At 44.2% G+C, this 18,949-nt stretch overlaps 1 protein-coding gene across 35 annotated transcripts in view; it reads right to left on the bottom strand.

The window, feature by feature from the left end:
* Positions 1-14,392, bottom strand: part of CLASP2 (cytoplasmic linker associated protein 2) — a 185,310-nt gene extending 170,918 nt beyond the window's left edge. For 16 of the 35 annotated variants that reach the window (XM_086720303.1, XM_086720308.1, XM_086720305.1 and 13 more), the window contains exon 1: positions 14,004-14,390. In XM_086720303.1, the coding sequence (XP_086576429.1) occupies positions 14,004-14,198 (195 nt within the window). In that variant the 5' untranslated portion in view covers positions 14,199-14,390. Of the gene's footprint in view, positions 1-14,003 lie in introns of all 35 variants that reach the window. The other 19 variants (XM_086720337.1, XM_086720293.1, XM_086720290.1 and 16 more) reach the window with 3 other exon arrangements.
* Positions 14,393-18,949: the final 4,557 nt, after the last annotated feature.

Raw genomic sequence — 18,949 nt, 5'->3', positions numbered from 1 at the left:
AGAGAGAATGAATGAATGAATGAATGTGTGCAGGGGTGGGAGGGGTAGAGAGAGGGAGACACAGAATCCAAAGCTGGCTCCAAGCTCAAAGCGGTCAGTAAAGAGCCGGGTGTGGGGCCTGAACTCATGAACCGTGAGATCATGACCTGAGCCTAAGTGTGATGCTTAACCGACTGAGCCACCCAGGCATCCCTATTACCAAGTTTTTTTTGTCTTTTTTTTTTAAGAACATAAGGAGTTATGGAAACCACTTCAACAATAAATTTCATATTAAAAAGAATTTTTTAAAAATCCAAAAAAATAAGGAGAGTGAAGTATTCAGGGGTAGACAGTCATGAGGTTAGGGCCCTCTAATCTCAAATGGTTCAATAAATGCCACTACTCCTACTGATGTATAAATATGCAGGAAGATAAAGGCCAAATGTTAACAACTGGTAAAATGGGTGAAGGGTAGAAAGGTCACTGACTACACTTCCAACTTTCTTCCTGTAATGTTGAAATGTTTCCCAAATGCAAGTTAAAAACGAAGAGCGCCTTTAATTACAGAGGAACTCCAGCTTTTATCTCGGATGGAGACACTGGGAAAAATACCACTCCCACTTTACAAGAAAAAAAATAATCTGCAGATCTATAATTACTCTTAAATTCATCAGAAAGCTGAAGTTGTAGGATAATCACCTCGCCTGAAACTTAAGGAAAGACAGATGCCCCCAAGGGGAGATGGGACGTGAGCAGTAGGTCACATGTGGCAGAAGACAGAAGGAAAGCCGAGCCGTGGGACAAGCCGGCTAAGCGTTCCGCTGTACGTAACTCATTGTTAATAGCCGAATGTGGGCCAGCATGCAAATGTGTAATCCTCGCAGCCACAGACACAAAAGGAGGGACCCCATTTGCAGACTTTTTCTCCACAAACCTCCACCGGACACTATGACCGGAAAAGGGATCTATCTCTTGGTTGTCCGGGTCTCAGAAGAAGACAGCAGCTATCTCTGCAGGAAAGTCACAGACTTTTCCTTTCCCATACCGTTTGTAAGAAACAAAGGTATGAAGCCGCTGAGAGAAAGACAAATACTGTCACCCCAGGACACAGGTAAAAACTCACTGCTACTGAGTAAAGAGAAAAGAAAAAAAAGAGCACCCTACCTCTGAGGGAGAAGCAGAAAATCACCCCGGGGCTCAAATGTTTAAAGGTCTCCAGCTGAGGAGGGGCAGGATCTCTAATAAAGCCTCATCCCCTGGACTCAGGGACAAAGGGCTCGCAAGGCTGAAGCTGGACCAGAAAACCCAAGAACACTGCCACTCCCCACAACCAGGCTCGCAAGAACAGCCTAGGAAGCAAGAGCACTTAATCACTGGAGGAGAAAACACGGAGAAAAACCCTCCACGAAGCACAGGAAAAAAAGGGAAGGACTAAAGTGTAGGGTGTTGAACACTGAGCACCTAACAATTTATCCCACTCCTGGGGGGTGTGTGTCCAAAGCAGGACACGGATACTCGTATGCCAATGTTCACTACAGCATTATTTGCAATAGCTAAAAGGTACAGGGGCCCACATGTCCATCAACTGACGAACAGATACAGAAAATGTGGCATACGCTCAATTAAAAATGTGGCCAGGGGTGCCTGGGTGGCTCAGGTGGTTAAGTGTCAGACTTGAGTTCGGCTCAGGTCACGATCTCATGATTCGTGAGATCAAGACCCACCATGGGCTCCACGGTGGGGGTGGAGCCTGCTTCAGATTCTCTCTCTTCTCCTCGTCCTCCTTTTCCTCCTCCTCAGGGGGAAAAAAAAAAAAGTCTGGCCATAAATAGGACTGACTGGTACATGCTGAACATGAATGAACCCTGAAAACATTGTAAGTGAAAAGAAGTCACAAATGGCCAAATGTCATATGATTAAACTTATAAGAAACGTCAAGAATGTCTGGAATCGATGAATTGTACACTTCAAATAAATAAATTGTATAGTATGTAAGCTATATCAATAAAACCATTAAAACATAGTTGAAAATCTACAAATAGACTCACAGACTTAACAGACTTTACAGATGATAAAAGCAGTATCTCAAATCAGCAGGAAAAACATGCACACTTGGTAAGATCTCACTTAAAAAAAATCTATCCCTAAGATACACTAGCAAAATTATTAAAAACACGCAGACATTATTCATTGCAAGAGACCGGAAACTATCCAAACATTCATCAATATGAGACAGAGTCAATAAATTATGGTACATCCACACTCTAGGGTACTGTAACACTTTAAAAATAAAAATGACTACTCTCCTAATTCTGCTGTGCAATAACCTCCATGATATATTGTTAAGTGAAAAAAGCAAGTTGGGGCAATGTGCATGTACACAAAGACACAGTTATGTGTATATGAATAGACACAGTTACTTAGAAATGTTTATTAAAAATAACAACAATGAAAAACCAATCAGGAAAAAAAAACAATCATTAGAAATAGGCTATAAGTAATAGAGAAAGAAACCAAGACTATTGTGAATACACCTTATTTGTAGCAATAACTAATTTCACTGAAAATAAGTGAACCTAAATGTATACCGAATTATTATTATAACCACACAGATTTTCAAGTATAGCAATTTGATGATCTCTCTCCAGGGGGATACACACTAAACACAACAACAACTCTGCAAAAAAGAAACTTCAATGCTTTTAGAAATCTTGTTGGCTGAAGGAGATAGAAGACATACAGAAACAGGAAAGACTGCAGTCCGGAATCTGAATTAGAATCACTATAAACTCATGATGTATTTTTCTTTAAAACTAAAATAAAACCCAACCCTATTCACTGACAAGAACAATGAGTCCCACTGGCACTCACACCGCATTTTCCACATACTCGTTCCTACTAAAAAGAACAAGAGCTTCTTGGAGAAGCAGCTGATCCTAGGGCAGGAGCAGGAAATAGGACATCTCATGATGCCAGACAGCAAAGATACTATCGGAGGTTACTAGGGTCATGCCAAGACAGGACAGTTTGAATATTAATAAGGATAATAAGCGCACCGTCTTGAAACACATCAGATGCGCTTAAATACAAGAATCCGTAATGATGAGAACTACGTGGCCGATATTGGAGGAGGCTAGAAGACCACCCCAGTATTCTGACTATTAGTAAACAAAAGGAAAGAATCATAAATTACAGGTGTACCTCAGAAATATTGTGGATTCTGTTCCAGGCCACTGCAACAAAGGGAATATTGCAACAAAGTGAGTCAAGTGAATTTTTCCATTTCCCAGAGCATATAAAAGTCATGTTTACTCTGTACTGTGCTCTATTAAGCATGCAATAGCATCATGTCTTTAAAAAGTACACACCTTAATTAAAAAATACTTCACTGCTAGAGAAACGTTCACCATTATCTGAGCTCTCAGCAGGTTGCACTCTTTTGGCTGGGGGAGGGTGGTTGATGGCTACCGACTGATCCGGGGAGTGACTGCCGAAGGCTGGGGAGGCTGTGGCAATTTCTTAAAGTAAGACAACAGCGAAGTGTGCGACAACTGGCTCTTCCTTTCATGAATGATTTCTCTGCAGCACGTGATGTTGTTTGGCAGCGTTTTACCCACAGAATTTCTTTCAAAATTGGAGTTGATGTTCTCCAACCCTGATGCTGCTCATCAGCTGCTCAAAATATGCCATATTTTAAACATTTGCTGTCATTTCAACAATCTTCGCAGCATCTTCACCAGGAATAGATCTCGTCCCGAGAAAAGCTTTTTTTTTGGCTCATCCATCAGAAGCAACTCCTCATTTGGTCAAGTTTTATCAGGAGACTGCAAAGTCAGTCCCGACTTCAAGCTCCTTTTTTTTTAAGGTTTTTATTTTAATTCCAGTTAACATACAGTGTTGTGGGAATTTCAGATGTACAACATACTAATTCCACACTTACATCGCCCTGTGCTCATCACAACAAGTGCACTCCTTAATCCCAATCACCTCTGTAACCCATCAGAATATCCCGTGGGAAAAGGACAGTTTCTTCAACAAATGGTGTTGGGAAGACGGGACAAGAACGTGCAAAAGAATGACACTGGACCACTTTCTTATACCTTACACAAAAATAAGCTCAAAATGGACCAAAGACCTAAATATGAGGTCTGAAACCATAAAAATCCTACAACGGAACACAGGCAGTAACTTCTTTGGCATTGGCCGTAGCAACTTTCTCGGCAGGTCTCCTGAGGCAAGGGAAGTAAAAGCAAAGAAGCTATTGGGACTACACCTAAATCGAAAGCTTCTGCACAGTGAAAGCTCCACTTCTAGTTCTAGTTCTGCTGCTATCTCTGCCACATCTGAAGTTACTTTCTCCACTGAACCCCTGAAAGCCATCAGTTTCTTCCAAACTCCTGCTTATGTTGATAGTCTGACCTCTTTCCAGGAATCACGAATGTTCTTAATGGCATCTAGAATGGTGAATCTTTTCCAGGTTTGTTCAATTTATTCTGCCCAGCTCCATCACAGGAATCACTACCCATGGCAGCTACAACCTTATAATATGTATTTCTTAAATAAGACTTTAAAATTACTCCTTGATCCATGGGCTGTAGCACGGATATGGTGTTAGCAGGCACGAACCCGACGTGAATTCTTACTGCACATCTCCACTGTAGCTCTTGGGTACCGGTGCATTGTCATGATCAGTAATATTTTGAAAGGAATCTTCTTTCCTTCAATAGTTCTCAGCGGTGGCTTAAAATATTCAGGAAACCGTGTAAACAGATGAGCTGTCCTTCCGGCGTTGTTGTTTCATTTACAGAGGACAAGGAGAGTAGATTTAACACAATACTTAAGGGTCTCAGGATTTTCACAATGATGGGAGCCCTGGCCTCGACTTAAAGTCACCAGCTACATTAGCCCTAACAAGAGAGTCACCCTGTCCTCTGAAGCCAGGCACTGATTTCTCCTCTCCAGCCGTCAAAGTCCGAGGTGGCATCACCTTCCTGATACAAGGCTGCTCCGTCTACACTGGAAATCTGCTGTTTAGTCAGCGGCCTTCAGGGATCGCCCTAGCTGGGTCCTCTGAGCAACTTTTTGGGACTCCCGTGCTGGCTGTGCTACCCTGCACCTGTCGGTTATGGAGACGGCTCCTTTCCTTCAACTTCACGAGCCAACTTCCGTGGCTTCCTCACCAATCTCGGGCTTCAAGGAATTGAAGAGAGTTAGGGCCCTGCTCTGGATGAGGCTTTGGCTTAATGGAGCGTTGTGGCTGCTCTGATCTCTTCTCCAGACCACTGAAACTAGGTCTGGATCAGCCATGAAGCTGTTCTGCTTTCTTACCATTCATGCTCAGTTTCCTTCAAGCACCTTTCCTTTGCGGTCACAAGTTGGCTGTGTGTCACAAGAGGCCTAGGTTTTGGCCTGTCTTGGCTTTTGACTTGCCTTCCTAAGCTTAATCACCGCTAGCTTTGGATTTAACGTCAGACCCACGCAACGCTTTCTTTCACTTGAACGCGTAGAAGCCGTTGTGGAGCTATTAGTTGGCCTCATTTCAACACGGCTGTGTGTCAAGGAACAGGGAGGTCTGGGGGGAAGGAGAGAGACGGGAGCAGCTGCTCAGTGGGGCAGTCAGCACCACCTCGTGTAGAGACTGAGCTGGCCTTCTCAGATGGGCGTGGTTCGTGGTGCTCCCTAACAATTACGATAGAGCAATTGTAACATCTGAACGTACTGACCACAGACCATCATGACATACTGGAACCAGAAAAGTCTGAAATACTGCCAGGATTTACCAAAATGTGATACACTGATAACAAAGTGACCAAGCGCCACTGGGGAAATGGCAGCACTAGACACGTTTCATGCCCGGTTACCGCAAACCTTCAACTCGTGAGAAATGGATCTACGAAGCACGATAAAGCAAAGCACAACAAAATCAGGGATGCCCGCCTTTCTATTACAAACTACGCCAATGAAATAGAAGTGGAGGCCGGGGCGGGCCCCTGGGTGGCTCAGTGGGTTAGCTCAGGTTATGACCTCATGGTCGTGAGATCTGCGTGAGGCTCTGTGCTGAACATGGAGCCTGCCTAGGACTCTCTGTCTCTTCCTCCCCCTCCCCCTCCCACCTCCCCTCAAAATAACTAAAGAAACATTTTTTTAAAAAGGAGTAAATGGGGCGCCTGGGTGGCTCAGTCGGTTAAGCGTCCGACTTCAGCTCAGGTCACGATCTCGCGGTCCGTGAGTTCGAGCCCCGCGTCGGGCTCTGGGCTGATGGCTCAGAGCCTGGAGCCTGCTTCCGATTCTGTGTCTCCCTCTCTCTCTGCTCCTCCCCCGTTCATGCTGTGTCTCTCTCTGTCTCAAAAATAAATAAACGTTAAAAAAAAATTAAAAAAAAAAGAGTAAATGGGAAGTTTCTCTGTAGAAAGTATCCTAGTTAATAGGTGACAGAATGACAATTAGAATATCACTGTACAAGCCCTAACGAGTTAAGAGATCTAAGCAGCGAACATTAATGATTGCTAACATCATAAAAAGATACTGGCAGACCTTATGTGCCTTCTTGACATTATGTGCCTCCTGAGGAGGAAGAAAAAGAAAGGTTGAAACTGATCAAGCTTTAGGTCCAACTACCAACTTATAGTAAAATACAGAGGAACTAACACTACAGGAGTGAAATCAGCAAAATCACAACTGTGTGAAACTCCACAAATAAAGTGCAAGAATTTTTTTAAAAGACTCTTAAAAAAGAATTTTTAGCAGAGGTAGAAACAAACTCAGAGACTCAATAAACATGTGAACTGAGGGATGGCCTCCCAAAGGTGTTCACATCCTAACCTCCAGGACCTTATGCGGTAAAAAGAACTTTAAGGTGTGGTAAAGATCTTAAACCGGGGAAATTACTCTGGATTATCCTGGGCCCGATGTATCACAAGATCCCACACGAGCGAGAGGCGGGACATGAAGCAGAGATGTGAGCACAAAAGCGGCGGTCCGGAAGGTCTGAAGGTGCAGGGCCCCAGGGCGGCTCAGCAGTGAGCTATCCGTTACGATCTGTTGCTCATGTTAAAAATCAGATTGTTCGTTTTCTTATTGTGGACTTTTGAGAATTCTTTATTTTGGGGGCGCCTGGGTGGCTCAGTCGGTTGAGTGTCCGACTTCAGCTCAGGTCACGATGTCACAGCCTGTGGGTTCGCGCCCCACGTCGGGCTCTGTGATGACCGCTCGGAGCCTGGAGCCGGCTTCGGGTTCTGTGTCTCCCTCTCGCTCTCTCTGCTCCTCGGACCCTGCTCATGCTCTGTCTCTCAAAAATAAACATTAAAAAAAATTTAAAAAATAAAAAAACCCACAAAGACTTGAAGGTGCTATACTGCTGGCTTTGAAGATGGAAGAAGAGGCCACAAGCCAAGAAATGGCACGCAATTTCCAGAATCTGGAAAACTCTCTCCTCTAAGTTCTCCAGAAGAATACAGTCTTGCTGAAACCTTGATTTTTATCCCAATAAAATCCATTCCGTACCTCTTGCCTTCAAAACTCTAAGGAAATAAATGTACTATATGTTGCTTTAGGCTACTAAGTGTGTAATAATTTGCTACAGCAGCAACAGGAAACTAATGTATTAAACATAATGTGGAAATATTATTTGGATCCTGATTTTTCTTATAATAACGAATTTAACAATTTGTATGACTTTGATGTTTTTTTACTTTTGAGACAGAGAGACAGAGCATGAATGGGGGAGGGGCAGAGACAGAGGGAGACACGGAATCCGAAGCAGGCTCCAGTCCCCGAGCTGTCGGCACAGAGCCTGACACGGGGGCTCGAACCCACAAAATGTGAGAACATGACCTGAGCCAAAGTCAGATGCTCAGCAGACTGAGCCACCCAGGCGCCCCGTATGATGTTTCTGAAAATTAGAAATCTGACCCTGCATATTTAATACCAAGGAATTAGCTTTTTACATGTGTTAATGGTAGTGAGGTTATGGTAACAATTTTTTTTTTATGAACACTTATCTTTGACACACTAACTAGAAAGTCTTATTGATGAAACACTGTATCTGTGATTTATGACAAAGTAATGAGCATAATTAGCCATGGACTGGTGTTGTGGCTGGGTCTGCTTATTCTGTCTACCTTTAGATATGTTAAAAATCCTTCATAGCTCAAAGTTAAAAATTACAGTAAGTGTGATTGCTCATGGTGAAATTGTTCTTGAAACAAAGGACAATTCAAGGCCCACACTCTTTCACTCAACCTCATCCTAAGAGTCTTAGCCAAATGCACCAAAACCAAGCAAAACTAAATAAATGGAGAGAAGAAGCAAAACTATCATTATGGTCTGGGTTTTACAGTAGTCCCTGCTCATCCCCAGTTTCGCTTTCTATAGCCTCAGTTACCCAAGGTCAGCTGTGATTCGGAAGCAGATAATTCTCATCAGAAGGTCAACAGCAGCCTAACACAATGCCACACAATTACAATGCCCACATCACTAACCTCCCTTCAGCTCATCACTTTATTATCGACATCATCACAGGGAGGGAGACTACGGTACAAGGAGATTCTAAGAGAGACCACATTCACGTACCTTTTATTGTATTATGTTGTTATAAACGTTCTATTATTAATGTGAACCTTCTATGGTGCCTAACGTAAACTAAACTTTACCAGAGACATGTATTTACAAGGAAAAACACAGTAGATACAGGTTCTAGCTGCTGTTTCTGGCATCTGCTGGGAGTCTTGGAAACAGATTCCTCATGGATGAGAAGGGACTACCATATGTACAGAAAACCTAAAAGAATCCGCAAATTGCAGGAAAAAAAATGTTCTGAATTATAAGTAGGCTGGCCATAAAAAGTAATACACAAAATGCCATTTCATTTCAATATATCAGAAAGCAAAAATATCAACATGTATTGAATATATAAATACAAAAGCATGACAATAAAATGTTACAAATATAAAAGCAAAATAACATTTTTTAACAGGTAGAAAAACAGAAACTCTAAAAATCAAATTTGGAGCTAAGACCAAGCTTAAATTTTAGGGTGTTTTAAAGTCACAAAACCGAGGGCCGCGGGTGGCTCAGTCGGCTAAGTGTTCGAGTTTGGCTCGGGTCATGATCTCATAGTTCGTGAGATCGAGCCCCTGCATCAAGCTCTGCGGGGCCTGCCTGGGATTCTCTGTCTCCCTCTCTCTCTGCCCCTCCCCTGCTTGCTCACTCTGTCTCAAAATACATAAACATCTAAAAAATTTTTTTAAATTTTAAGTGAAATCAGTTAGAGTTTTTGTGTTTTTCTCCATCTACCTTCAGGTGCACTGGTACAGGTGTGGGATACGCAGTGTTCAATTAACCAGAATTGCACTTTATCAAATGAGGACCGTGAAATAAGTGTGAAGAGGGAGAAGAGAATTAAGAACGAATGACTGGAGTGATCAAACTCTTTAAGACGGAATACTCAAGGAAAATAAGGTTCGGGATTTGGAGTTCCAGAAGACCACAACCAGCAACAGTAATGCCACTTGTCAAGTCTGGACCAGCAGCAACCACACACCTGAACCGTGTGGCAGCATTTACAGCAAGAACACGCACTTGCACAGCCACCTGACTACCATTATGTCTTCATGGGTGGTCAGGCTGGGACATTTCCAGATCGACATCTACTTTATCTCATCACAAATTACATATAATTTTCCTTTTTTAGTACAGTTAGGACATTATTGGGACTTTGAAAAATTATGTGTACTAGGTATTATGTATAAATTTTATTTCAGGATTATAAGGGAGACATTAGAAGAGGGCACTGAATCTGATGGGTTCAGAATCACTGCCTTACTCAACTTTCATGCACATATCCAAGGTGACAACACAAAAGGACGGTTACAGTAAAAAAATAAAAAACCTGGACATTCTTTAAGTAAAAAGAACAGGCAAGATCCATATATAAAACGCTAGATCTCAACTTTTATTTAAGCAACCTAAGAAATGGTATGTTCTAAGAAATTGGTAGTCTATAAGAAATACAATCAAGGTGAGGCTGATATTGGAAAGTATCCTTCAAACGGCAAAGGGGCTGTGGTTTCGGATTCTGAAAATACTTGAAATCTTAGCACATTACTTAGCTGAGCACTACATAGTTGTGATATAAATGCTATTTATTTCTCCATTTTTTAGGGTCAACTTACTGTTATAGTTGCAGATAAACAATACAAAAAAGTACAGCTGACAAATGATAGGATACTCAAGAGTCAGGTTACAGAAAGGCAGAAAAGGAAGAGGAAAACCTTAACCTTCCCTAGGTTCAAGTACTCCTCGATCAATTCACCAAGTATATGACGGGTGCTCAAGAAAGGCAAGGACGCTTAATTCTTCCTTCTGGACCCAAAGGAGGTCCCACTGGCTCTATCCCCAAATTGCATCTCAAAATCCTCCCCTTTCCAACACCGCTGTGCCACCGACCAGTCTCAGCCACCTCCTTGCTTCTTCTGGTGCGCCTCCACAGCCCACTCTCGCCTCCACTCTCAGTGGAGGGAAGCCACCCCTCCACTGACTTAGAGTAACCCTACAGGGCCCTTTCCACCTGCCTCCTCAATTTCATCTTTCTTAACACCTCTCGCTTGTAAACTCTAGCCATGTTGTCCTTCTTTATCTTCCTCGCAGAACTAGGGCCTACACATTTGCAGTTTCCTCTGTCTAAATCATTCTTCACTCCTACATTTATTTCATGTCTATACGCAATTTTCACCTCACTTTCTCGACTACCCCCAACTAGTCTCATCTTAGCCTCATTCCATCCACATCAGTTGATTACAATCACTTGTTACCTGACATTATCTACATTGTATACCCTTCTGCCTTTTTTTTTTTTTTTAATGTTTTATTTACTTTTGAGACAGAAAGAGACAGAGCATGAGCAGGGGAGGGGCAGAGACAGAGGGAGACACAGAACCCGAAGCAGGCTCCAGGCTCCGAGCTGTCAGCAGAGAACCCGACGTGGGGCTCGAACTCACAGAACACGAGATCATGACCTGAGCCGAAGTCAGATGCTCAACCGACTGAGCCACCCAGGCACCCCCCCCTTCTGCCTTTCTCTTTCTAATGGGATCTCCATAAGGGCAAGGATCTGACTTTCCCATGTGGGTTTTTTTTTTTTTAATTTTTTTAATGTTTCTTTATTTTTGAGACAGACAAAAACAGAGTACAATCAGGGGAGGGGCAGAGAGGGAGACACAGAATCTGAAGCAGGCTGCAGGCTCTGAGCTGTCAGCACAGAGCCCGACGCAGAGTTCAAACTCATGAGATGGTAACCTGAGCCAAACACTCAACCAGTTGAGCAACCCATGTGCCCCAATGACCACCTATTTAAAATCCCAACACTTGAGGGGCGCCTGGGTGGCTCAGTCGGTTAAGCATCCGACTTCAGCTCAGGTCATGATCTCACAGTCCGTGGGTTCGAGCCCCGCGGCGGGTTCTGTGCTGACAGCTCAGAGCCTGGAGCCTGTTTCAGATTCTGTGTCTCCCTCTCTCTGTGACCCTCCCCCGTTCATGCTCTGTCTCTCTCTGTCTCAAAAATAAATAAACGTTAAAAAAAAAAATTTTAAATTCCAACACTTGAAACCAATTTGACAATAAATTTCATATATTGAAAAAAAAATTCCAACACCTGCATCCTGCCCAACACTATTCCCTTCCTGCTGTTTTCTCTGAAGCACTTACCACCATCTAGCATACTGTAGGTTTTACTTATCTTGTTTGTCCCCTGCCTCCACTAGAACCTAAGTCCACAGAGGAAAGGATTTCTTTCTCCACTACTGTATCTGAAGTGCCTGAAGAGTGTCTGCTTGTAGTTGGTCCTCAATAAATATCCAAATGAAGTTAAATGAATGAGCTTTGCTAGTTCTCCTCACAGCGGGATCCTCAGGGTCTAGACCACCACCCAGGATACAGCACCATCACTCAAATTTATGGAAGTAATGATGGCTGTTAAGACGAATTGTAAAGTACTATCAAATCTGAAGAAAATTAGAACTTGCTCAGCATCATTTGAAATTTAAATACAATTCTCTATTTGTGTGTAGGTTCAAAAAATTCCACGATACCCTTTTTTTCAAAAGAGTCAAATATGTTTTATTGTATTTTGGGTAAAAAATGACGACCTAGTTTGGTAACTTACTTTATAAAACTCAAAGAAGAAACAAAGCCCAATGTCGTCTAACAATGCCAGAAAAAGGTTTTATCTGCAGCATTCGGTAGAAAGAAGAGAACTAATGATTCGGGAAGGAGAAAGAATTGATGAATTAATGTCCTTAAGGAGGCAAGAGACCACGGAAGCGAGAAAGACCCTTCTTTCACGTAACAGAGCAGATGGCAGAAGGTATGGGCATAGCTACAAGGGAGCGTGTGGCTAAGGTCGTGGAAGCCTTGGCAGTTATCTTCTGATTGTGGAAACTGTCTCAAGCTACAGCATCTAGTAAGGAGCATGGACAGAATGGTGAAGAGATGAGAGCCTGCGTCAGATCCTGGATAGACTCTAGATCTTATGGACCAGTTGAAAGGAAAACACAGCACTGAGTGCAAGTAGAGCATAAAGACATTAAAGAAAACTGGGGCTACTGTGGAAGATGGTACATCTGAGGAGTGAAATGGCCCAAAGCCAACTCACCACGGGCTGCGTAGGTGACACCCTTCGCTGGGAAGGGAAGAAGCAAGCCCTACCAAAGAGCTGACTTTTTCTACAAGAGCCTATGTTACGACATGAAATCAATTCTCTTGAGTGGGTATATGCCTTGACATGGTGAGTAAATTTAGGTGGTTTCTCCCAAATGGTACTGATATATTAAATGTTGACTCTTGCTGCAGTTCTACAAAAGAATGACGAGCTAGTATGCAACAGAGCATCAAACTGGTTAATTCTCAAACGGCTTATTATCCTTGTAAAAGTCAACCCCTTCCAAAACTCATGTTTAAGCTTCACCATTAAATCTGCCCAGCAGTAGTCTGTCTTTCTACTCCATGAGAATAAAGCTTTCAAAGTACAGCCTATTCACAGGGTTGTAAGTATAAATTACTTTAGGAGAATCACTGCGTCCAGAGTTGAACTCGCATTTTAAAGCAACACTGCCACCAGAAGACTCGAAAGAAAAATAACTGCTAAAAACCACGCTACAGGCTCATTACAGAATTACCTGGTCTCTCAACGTGGCTACATTACAGCCCACCTCCTACCAGCTCTTCAAAAACACTCATTCCTGCTTGTATAATTTTTTTTTCGGCATCAGCTAACCTGCTAAGACACAGGTTTCAAATCCGAGTCGGTCCTCAACTACGGTAAAAGGAGTTAACAGCATGTAACTGCTTTCCGTCCACAATAAATGAAAAACAAACACCTAATGCCCTGGGGTCAGCATCTTTGTATTAGATTTAACAGTAAACTTAATCAGGCACCTGATTAAGCTCTAAAGATGCTTTTAGAGACAAAGAGCACAACCTTGCAGACTCAAAATTTATTTAAAAAAAAAAAGCAATAAAGAAAAGAAACAAGATTAAGCAGGCTAAACAATCACTAAATAAGAGAGACTGATTTAACACACTCTTTTGAATTTAAGAATATCGTATCCTAATGTCCTCCGTCTCCAAGTAGCGATGACACAGGTACGTACAAATGCAAAAAGTCTTCGAGCGCTTTGTGTATGCAAATTACCAATGCGTTTGAAACAGGAGGCGAAACGCTGTGTCCTAATGCCAAGTAACTCCGCATCGTGTCGCGGAATCGCTGAATTTGTCACTCTTCACAACCGGGGGAAAACTCGGTCGCGGTGGGAACGAAGCCCCCGGCTCGGGGGCGCGCCCAGGGACCACCCCCCCACCCCCACCCCCACCCCGCCGACCCCCGAGCCCACAGGCTTCCCGTTCCCGGGGCGGTTCGGAGGCGCCAGGCGCACCCCGGGGGGCTCGCCCGGCGGGACGCGCACGTCCGGGATTAAAGGGCCGGCCCGGGAGGGCGTGCCCGGCCCCGCCGCGCCGCCGCCGCCGCTTACCCGGTAGTTGCTCGAGCCCACCCAGCCGGTGAGCGCGTCGATCGTCTTGCCCAGGCGGCCCAGGTCCTCCTCCAGGTCCGGGATGGCGCCGGGGGCGCCCAGATGGAGCAGCAGCTCCTGGCCGACCTGCAGGCGGCCGCCGACGTCCTTCTGCTGCACCTGGGCGCTGAAGTACTCCATGCCGCGGGGCTCCATGGCCGCCCGCCCGCCCGCCCGCGGGGGACCAACTTGCGCCGAGCGCCGCCCCGCCGCCGGTGCGGCTCCCCGCCGCTACGGGCCGGCCGACGCGCGGCTCGCGGGGCGCGGCGGGCCGCGGGAGCAGCGCCAGGCGCCGGGCGGCCCCCAAACTAGTCAAACTCGGCGCCCCCCGCCACCCAGCCCGCTTTAGAGGCCGCGGCCGCCGGCTACGTCAGCACGCGCGTGACGTCGGCGCGACGCCGGCGAGCGCCCGCCTCCCCCGCCTGCGACTTCGCCGCGGCGGCTCCCGCCGGCCCTGCCGGGGGGAGCGGGGGAGCGGGGGAGCGGGGCCCCGGCCCGGCTCGGCCTGTCTCTGGAGGCTGGCCGAGGCCCGGCGGCCGCGGCATCTTCGTCCCCGCCTGTAAAACAGAGGTCGCTTCCAAGGTTGCTTCTTGCAATCAACGCCGCGGCAAGTTCCCGGCCCTTGGAAAGCCCCCTTTCCCGTCCAGCACACTTCCTCTTAGAAAAGCACCGTGCCCCCTGCTCCCTGCCACCTTCATCGGTTGGGTCACCGTGTAGTTTGTTTGTTTGTTTGTTTGTTTTTAACTCCGGTTTAATTTACATGGAATAAAATACACTTATTTGAAGCGTGCCGTCCATGAGTTTTGGCAGATTCAGCCACCAGGGTAACCACAGCACCGACAGAGAATAGCGCCCTCCCGTCACTGCACTCCCAGGCAATTCTAATCCGGTTTCTATCGCTTTACCGTAGTTTTTACCCGCCCTTTGACGTCACACAACTTCGCATCATCTGTACTCGTTTGAGCCAGCCTTCCTTCTCTTAGCACAATGTCTTGAGTTTCACCCAGTACTGCTGGTGTGCCCGTAGGCCCTCCTTATGCGCAGTAGTAGCCCACGGTATGGAAGCAGTACAGTTGTGGACCCGTTCACTATAGACATTTGCAGCTTTTGAGTGATTATGAATACAGCGGCCATAACCATCAGCAGTTTTGTGCAAGTCGTTGTGTGGACGCATGTTTTCGTTTCTCTCGGGTAAATACCGAGGACTGGAATTACTAGGTTTTCGGATAAGTATGTATTTCACTGTTGTCCAAAGTGGCTGGACCATATTACACTCTCACCGGCAGTGCTTGAAGTTCCAATTGCTCCACATTCTCCACAATATTTAGTAAGGTAAGGGTTATTGATTTTAGCCGTTTTAGTGAGTGTGGAGTGGTCCCTAATATATTCTCAATGCACAATGTATTTATCTTCCTGCCAGTTACTTCCAACCACAATTTAGTAATTATTTGTATAATATCTGGGTAGTACACAAACAGCTCCAAGATAATTTGTGTTTTCCCTAGGATGCGGCTTGGCAAATAATGGAGGCTCAATCAATTTAAGGTGAACAAGTGAATGAATTCAACGAAAATTGACATGTTGATAATTGAAATGTTCGTAAAAACAAAATAATAACAATGACAACAATAATAATACATGCTCTCACTTCTATTCTTGTTTTTTTTTAATGTTTATTTGTTTATTTTCAGAGAGCGAGCAAGCAGGAGGGGGAGGGCAGAGAGAGAGAGGAAAAGAGAGAATCCCAAGCAGGCTCCATGCTGTCAGCGCAGAGCCCGATAAGGGTCTCGATCCCACAAGCCGAGAGATCGTGACCTGAACCAAAATCAAGACTCAGACGCTTAACCAACTGAGCCACCCAGGTGACTCGTGTGGGTTTTTTCTTCCATATTTGTGTTTCACATTGTATTTTAAAGTCTCTTTCATCAATGAGTGCTATAATTTCCCTGAAACTGGAGCTCAATGAAGTAAACTGTGGTAACTATTCCTCAGGTGCCTAAAAGTTCTATTCATGAAGGTTGCAGAAGAACATTAAGAGGATCCTGTCCGCAAGAAGTTTATACTCTACTTGCCGGTGACCAGGTGTAGTGCATGGTGTGGAAAAAGATAAAATGTGGGAGCCCTGGAGTCCAGGTTCAGCCCTACCTGTTCCCATAACCAAAAGTGATTGCTGCTCTCAGGCTTCCATTCATCTTTCTGACCTCAGAGATCACACTAGATGGTCTTTAAGTAACAAGAAAACTAAATCGTCTTCAAGTTATAAGATAATACGATGGCATTTGAATAACCCTGGGAGTACCTATAAAATGCTTAGTAAACACTGGTTACTATTACCCGTGTATACCTGTGTACATTTTATTAGTTCATCAACAAATACCTTCTGAGCACTTGTTACGTGCTAAATACGGTGCCAGATCCAACAGATACAAAATTCATTTAGATCTGGTCTCCACCCTCCACAAACTCAAACAGAGACAAAAAAATCAAAGATCCTAGGATGCTATGTTGGGATAAGCAATGTGTTTTTGGAAACCTAGATGACAGGTTCCTTATCTAGATGGCACTGAGAAGGGGAGTAGGAGAGTTACAAATCAGGGAAGGCTTCCTGGAACAGGTTATATTTTAATTGAGATTTGAGGATACACAGGAATTAGCTAATTAAAGAAGTGGTTTCCTGGGGAATAGTTTATCCACAAATTTAGTCTGACTGTTGTAACATTTGTTATTACATACCTACTACAAAATCTACATATTCCTCTATGTTACTGTTGTCTATCCTAGGTTAAACATCTTTAGAACAAAGTTAGTTCACAGCACTTAGTATCTCAGTCACTTTTTCAAATACCCCTAGACCAAAAGAAATACCTAAGAAATGCCACCTACCATGTAGTAAGATCCAAACAACTTAATGAATATTCATATCCTAAGACCTTAGTAGGCATATGAAAAATAATACACAAAAAAATTGAGAAAAATACATTTTTATTTCATTTTTAAATAACCCCACTTAGGTACTAATGAGATATCTTTACCTCTTGGTCACTGCAATTTCTCAAACCTTGGATTCAGATGGGATTTTGCTATCTTCTACCTGTTGTACACAGATTTCCATGTAGCATTTACTTTTTGTCACAGCAACCACAGAAAACAGTCTTGCAAAGGTATGACATCAACGAAAGAAATGTACCATAATTTAATGCTGAAACTGCAAACTTCCTGGGGCCAGTATAGTTCATGCCAGGTCTGACAGATGCCAAGTTTCACTGTTTCCCTTTAAAATTTAAAATATCCCAGGGGGTGCCTGGGTGGCTCAGTCAGTTAACCGTCCAACTTCATTTCGGCTCACGTCATGATTTCACAGCTCGTGGGCTCAAGCCCCGCATAGGGCTCTGTGCTGATAGCTCAGAGCCTGGAGCCTGCTTTGAATTCTGTGTCTCCCTCTCTCTGCTCCTCCCCCACTCGCACCCTGTCTCTCTCTCAAAAATAATAAATAAACATAAAATAAAATTGTCCTGGACTGCTCTAGGTGGGTTTGCTGCTGTACCCTGAGATGCCTGAGTACACAGTTTAGGAAACTTGGCAGACAGATCCCTGCCAATACCCAAGTTATCAGAAAGACAACAGGAAACACAAAAAGCAGCTCATGTAGGAAGAAGGCCTGGTCCAATGAGAACTGGGCTTCACAAAGGCTGTTGCCTGAAGAGCTCAGCTTGACTTCTGTCTTTTAATCCTCCAAGAACTCCTGTATGGAAGGTATTGAATCCCCATTTTAGAGACAAGAAAGCTGAGGCTCAGAAGCTAAATCTCCAGGCTTGCTCATGATTTCAGATCCATGATTAAAACTTAGGATGTCTGGGGCGCCTGGGTGGCGCAGTCGGTTAAGCGTCCGACTTCGGCCAGGTCACGATCTCGCAGTCCGTGAGTTCGAGCCCCGCGTCAGGCTCTAGGCTGGTGGCTCGGAGCCTGGAGCCTGTTTCCGATTCTGTGTCTCCCTCTCTCTCTGCCCCTCCCCCGTTCATGCTCTCTCTCTGTCCCAAAAATAAATAAACGTTGAAAAAAAAAAATTAAAAAAAAACAAAAAAAAAAACAAAAAAAAAACTTAGGATGTCTGTCTTCTGTTGTCTCCCAGATAGATAATCCTAGAGGAAAGAAAATGAAAAAGAAAATTTTGGAATTAACTACCAAAATAATAACACTCCTCGTATAACATAGATTTCCTTTGAATATGTATATAGTGTTTCCACTTAGATCTGCCTCTCTCTGAATTACTGTTAAAAAGAAAAGGAAAGGGGGCGCCTGGGTGGCGCAGTCGGTTAAGCGTCTGACTTCAGCCAGGTCACGATCTCGCAGTCCGTGAGTTCGAGCCCCGCGTCAGGCTCTGGGCTGATGGCTCGGAGCCTGGAGCCTGTTTCCGATTCTGTGTCTCCCTCTCTCTCTGCCCCTCCCCCGTTCATGCTCCGTCTCTCTCTGTCCCAAAAAAATAAATAAACATTAAAAAAAAAAAAATTTAAAAAAAAAAAAAAAAAAAAGAAAAGGAAAGGATAAGGAGATGAAGAAAATGGGTAGCGCTCTTAGGAAAAAAACAGTGTAGGAAACATCTACATTCTTTCGTAATCAGTCACTAAAATGTATCTGGGAGCACAACTCTATTTTTAACTGGCCACAAGACTGAAATAGATCATTTAACTACAGGAGACTGACTTCCCGACCCATTTGTTCATTATTTGTGATGATAGTGGAAACTCTGCGCAGACTTTGTTATGACATTGGACTTTATTTTCCATTTGAAGGCCAAGAGACAAATCACTGCTAGTTTGAAACCATACTTCACCAAAAATCCATCAAGTAGGGCACTGTGTTAAATACTAGAGTGGGAGGGGGCACTGGATGTAGATCACATCCTTCCT

The sequence above is a fragment of the Puma concolor genome, chromosome C2 (assembly GCF_028749965.1).
Source record: "Puma concolor isolate L17-30 chromosome C2, mPumCon1.1.hap2, whole genome shotgun sequence".
Lineage (NCBI taxonomy): Eukaryota > Metazoa > Chordata > Mammalia > Carnivora > Felidae > Puma > Puma concolor.
Note: the sequence above shows the minus strand (reverse complement) of the source record. Positions and strands in the feature narration are given on the sequence as shown.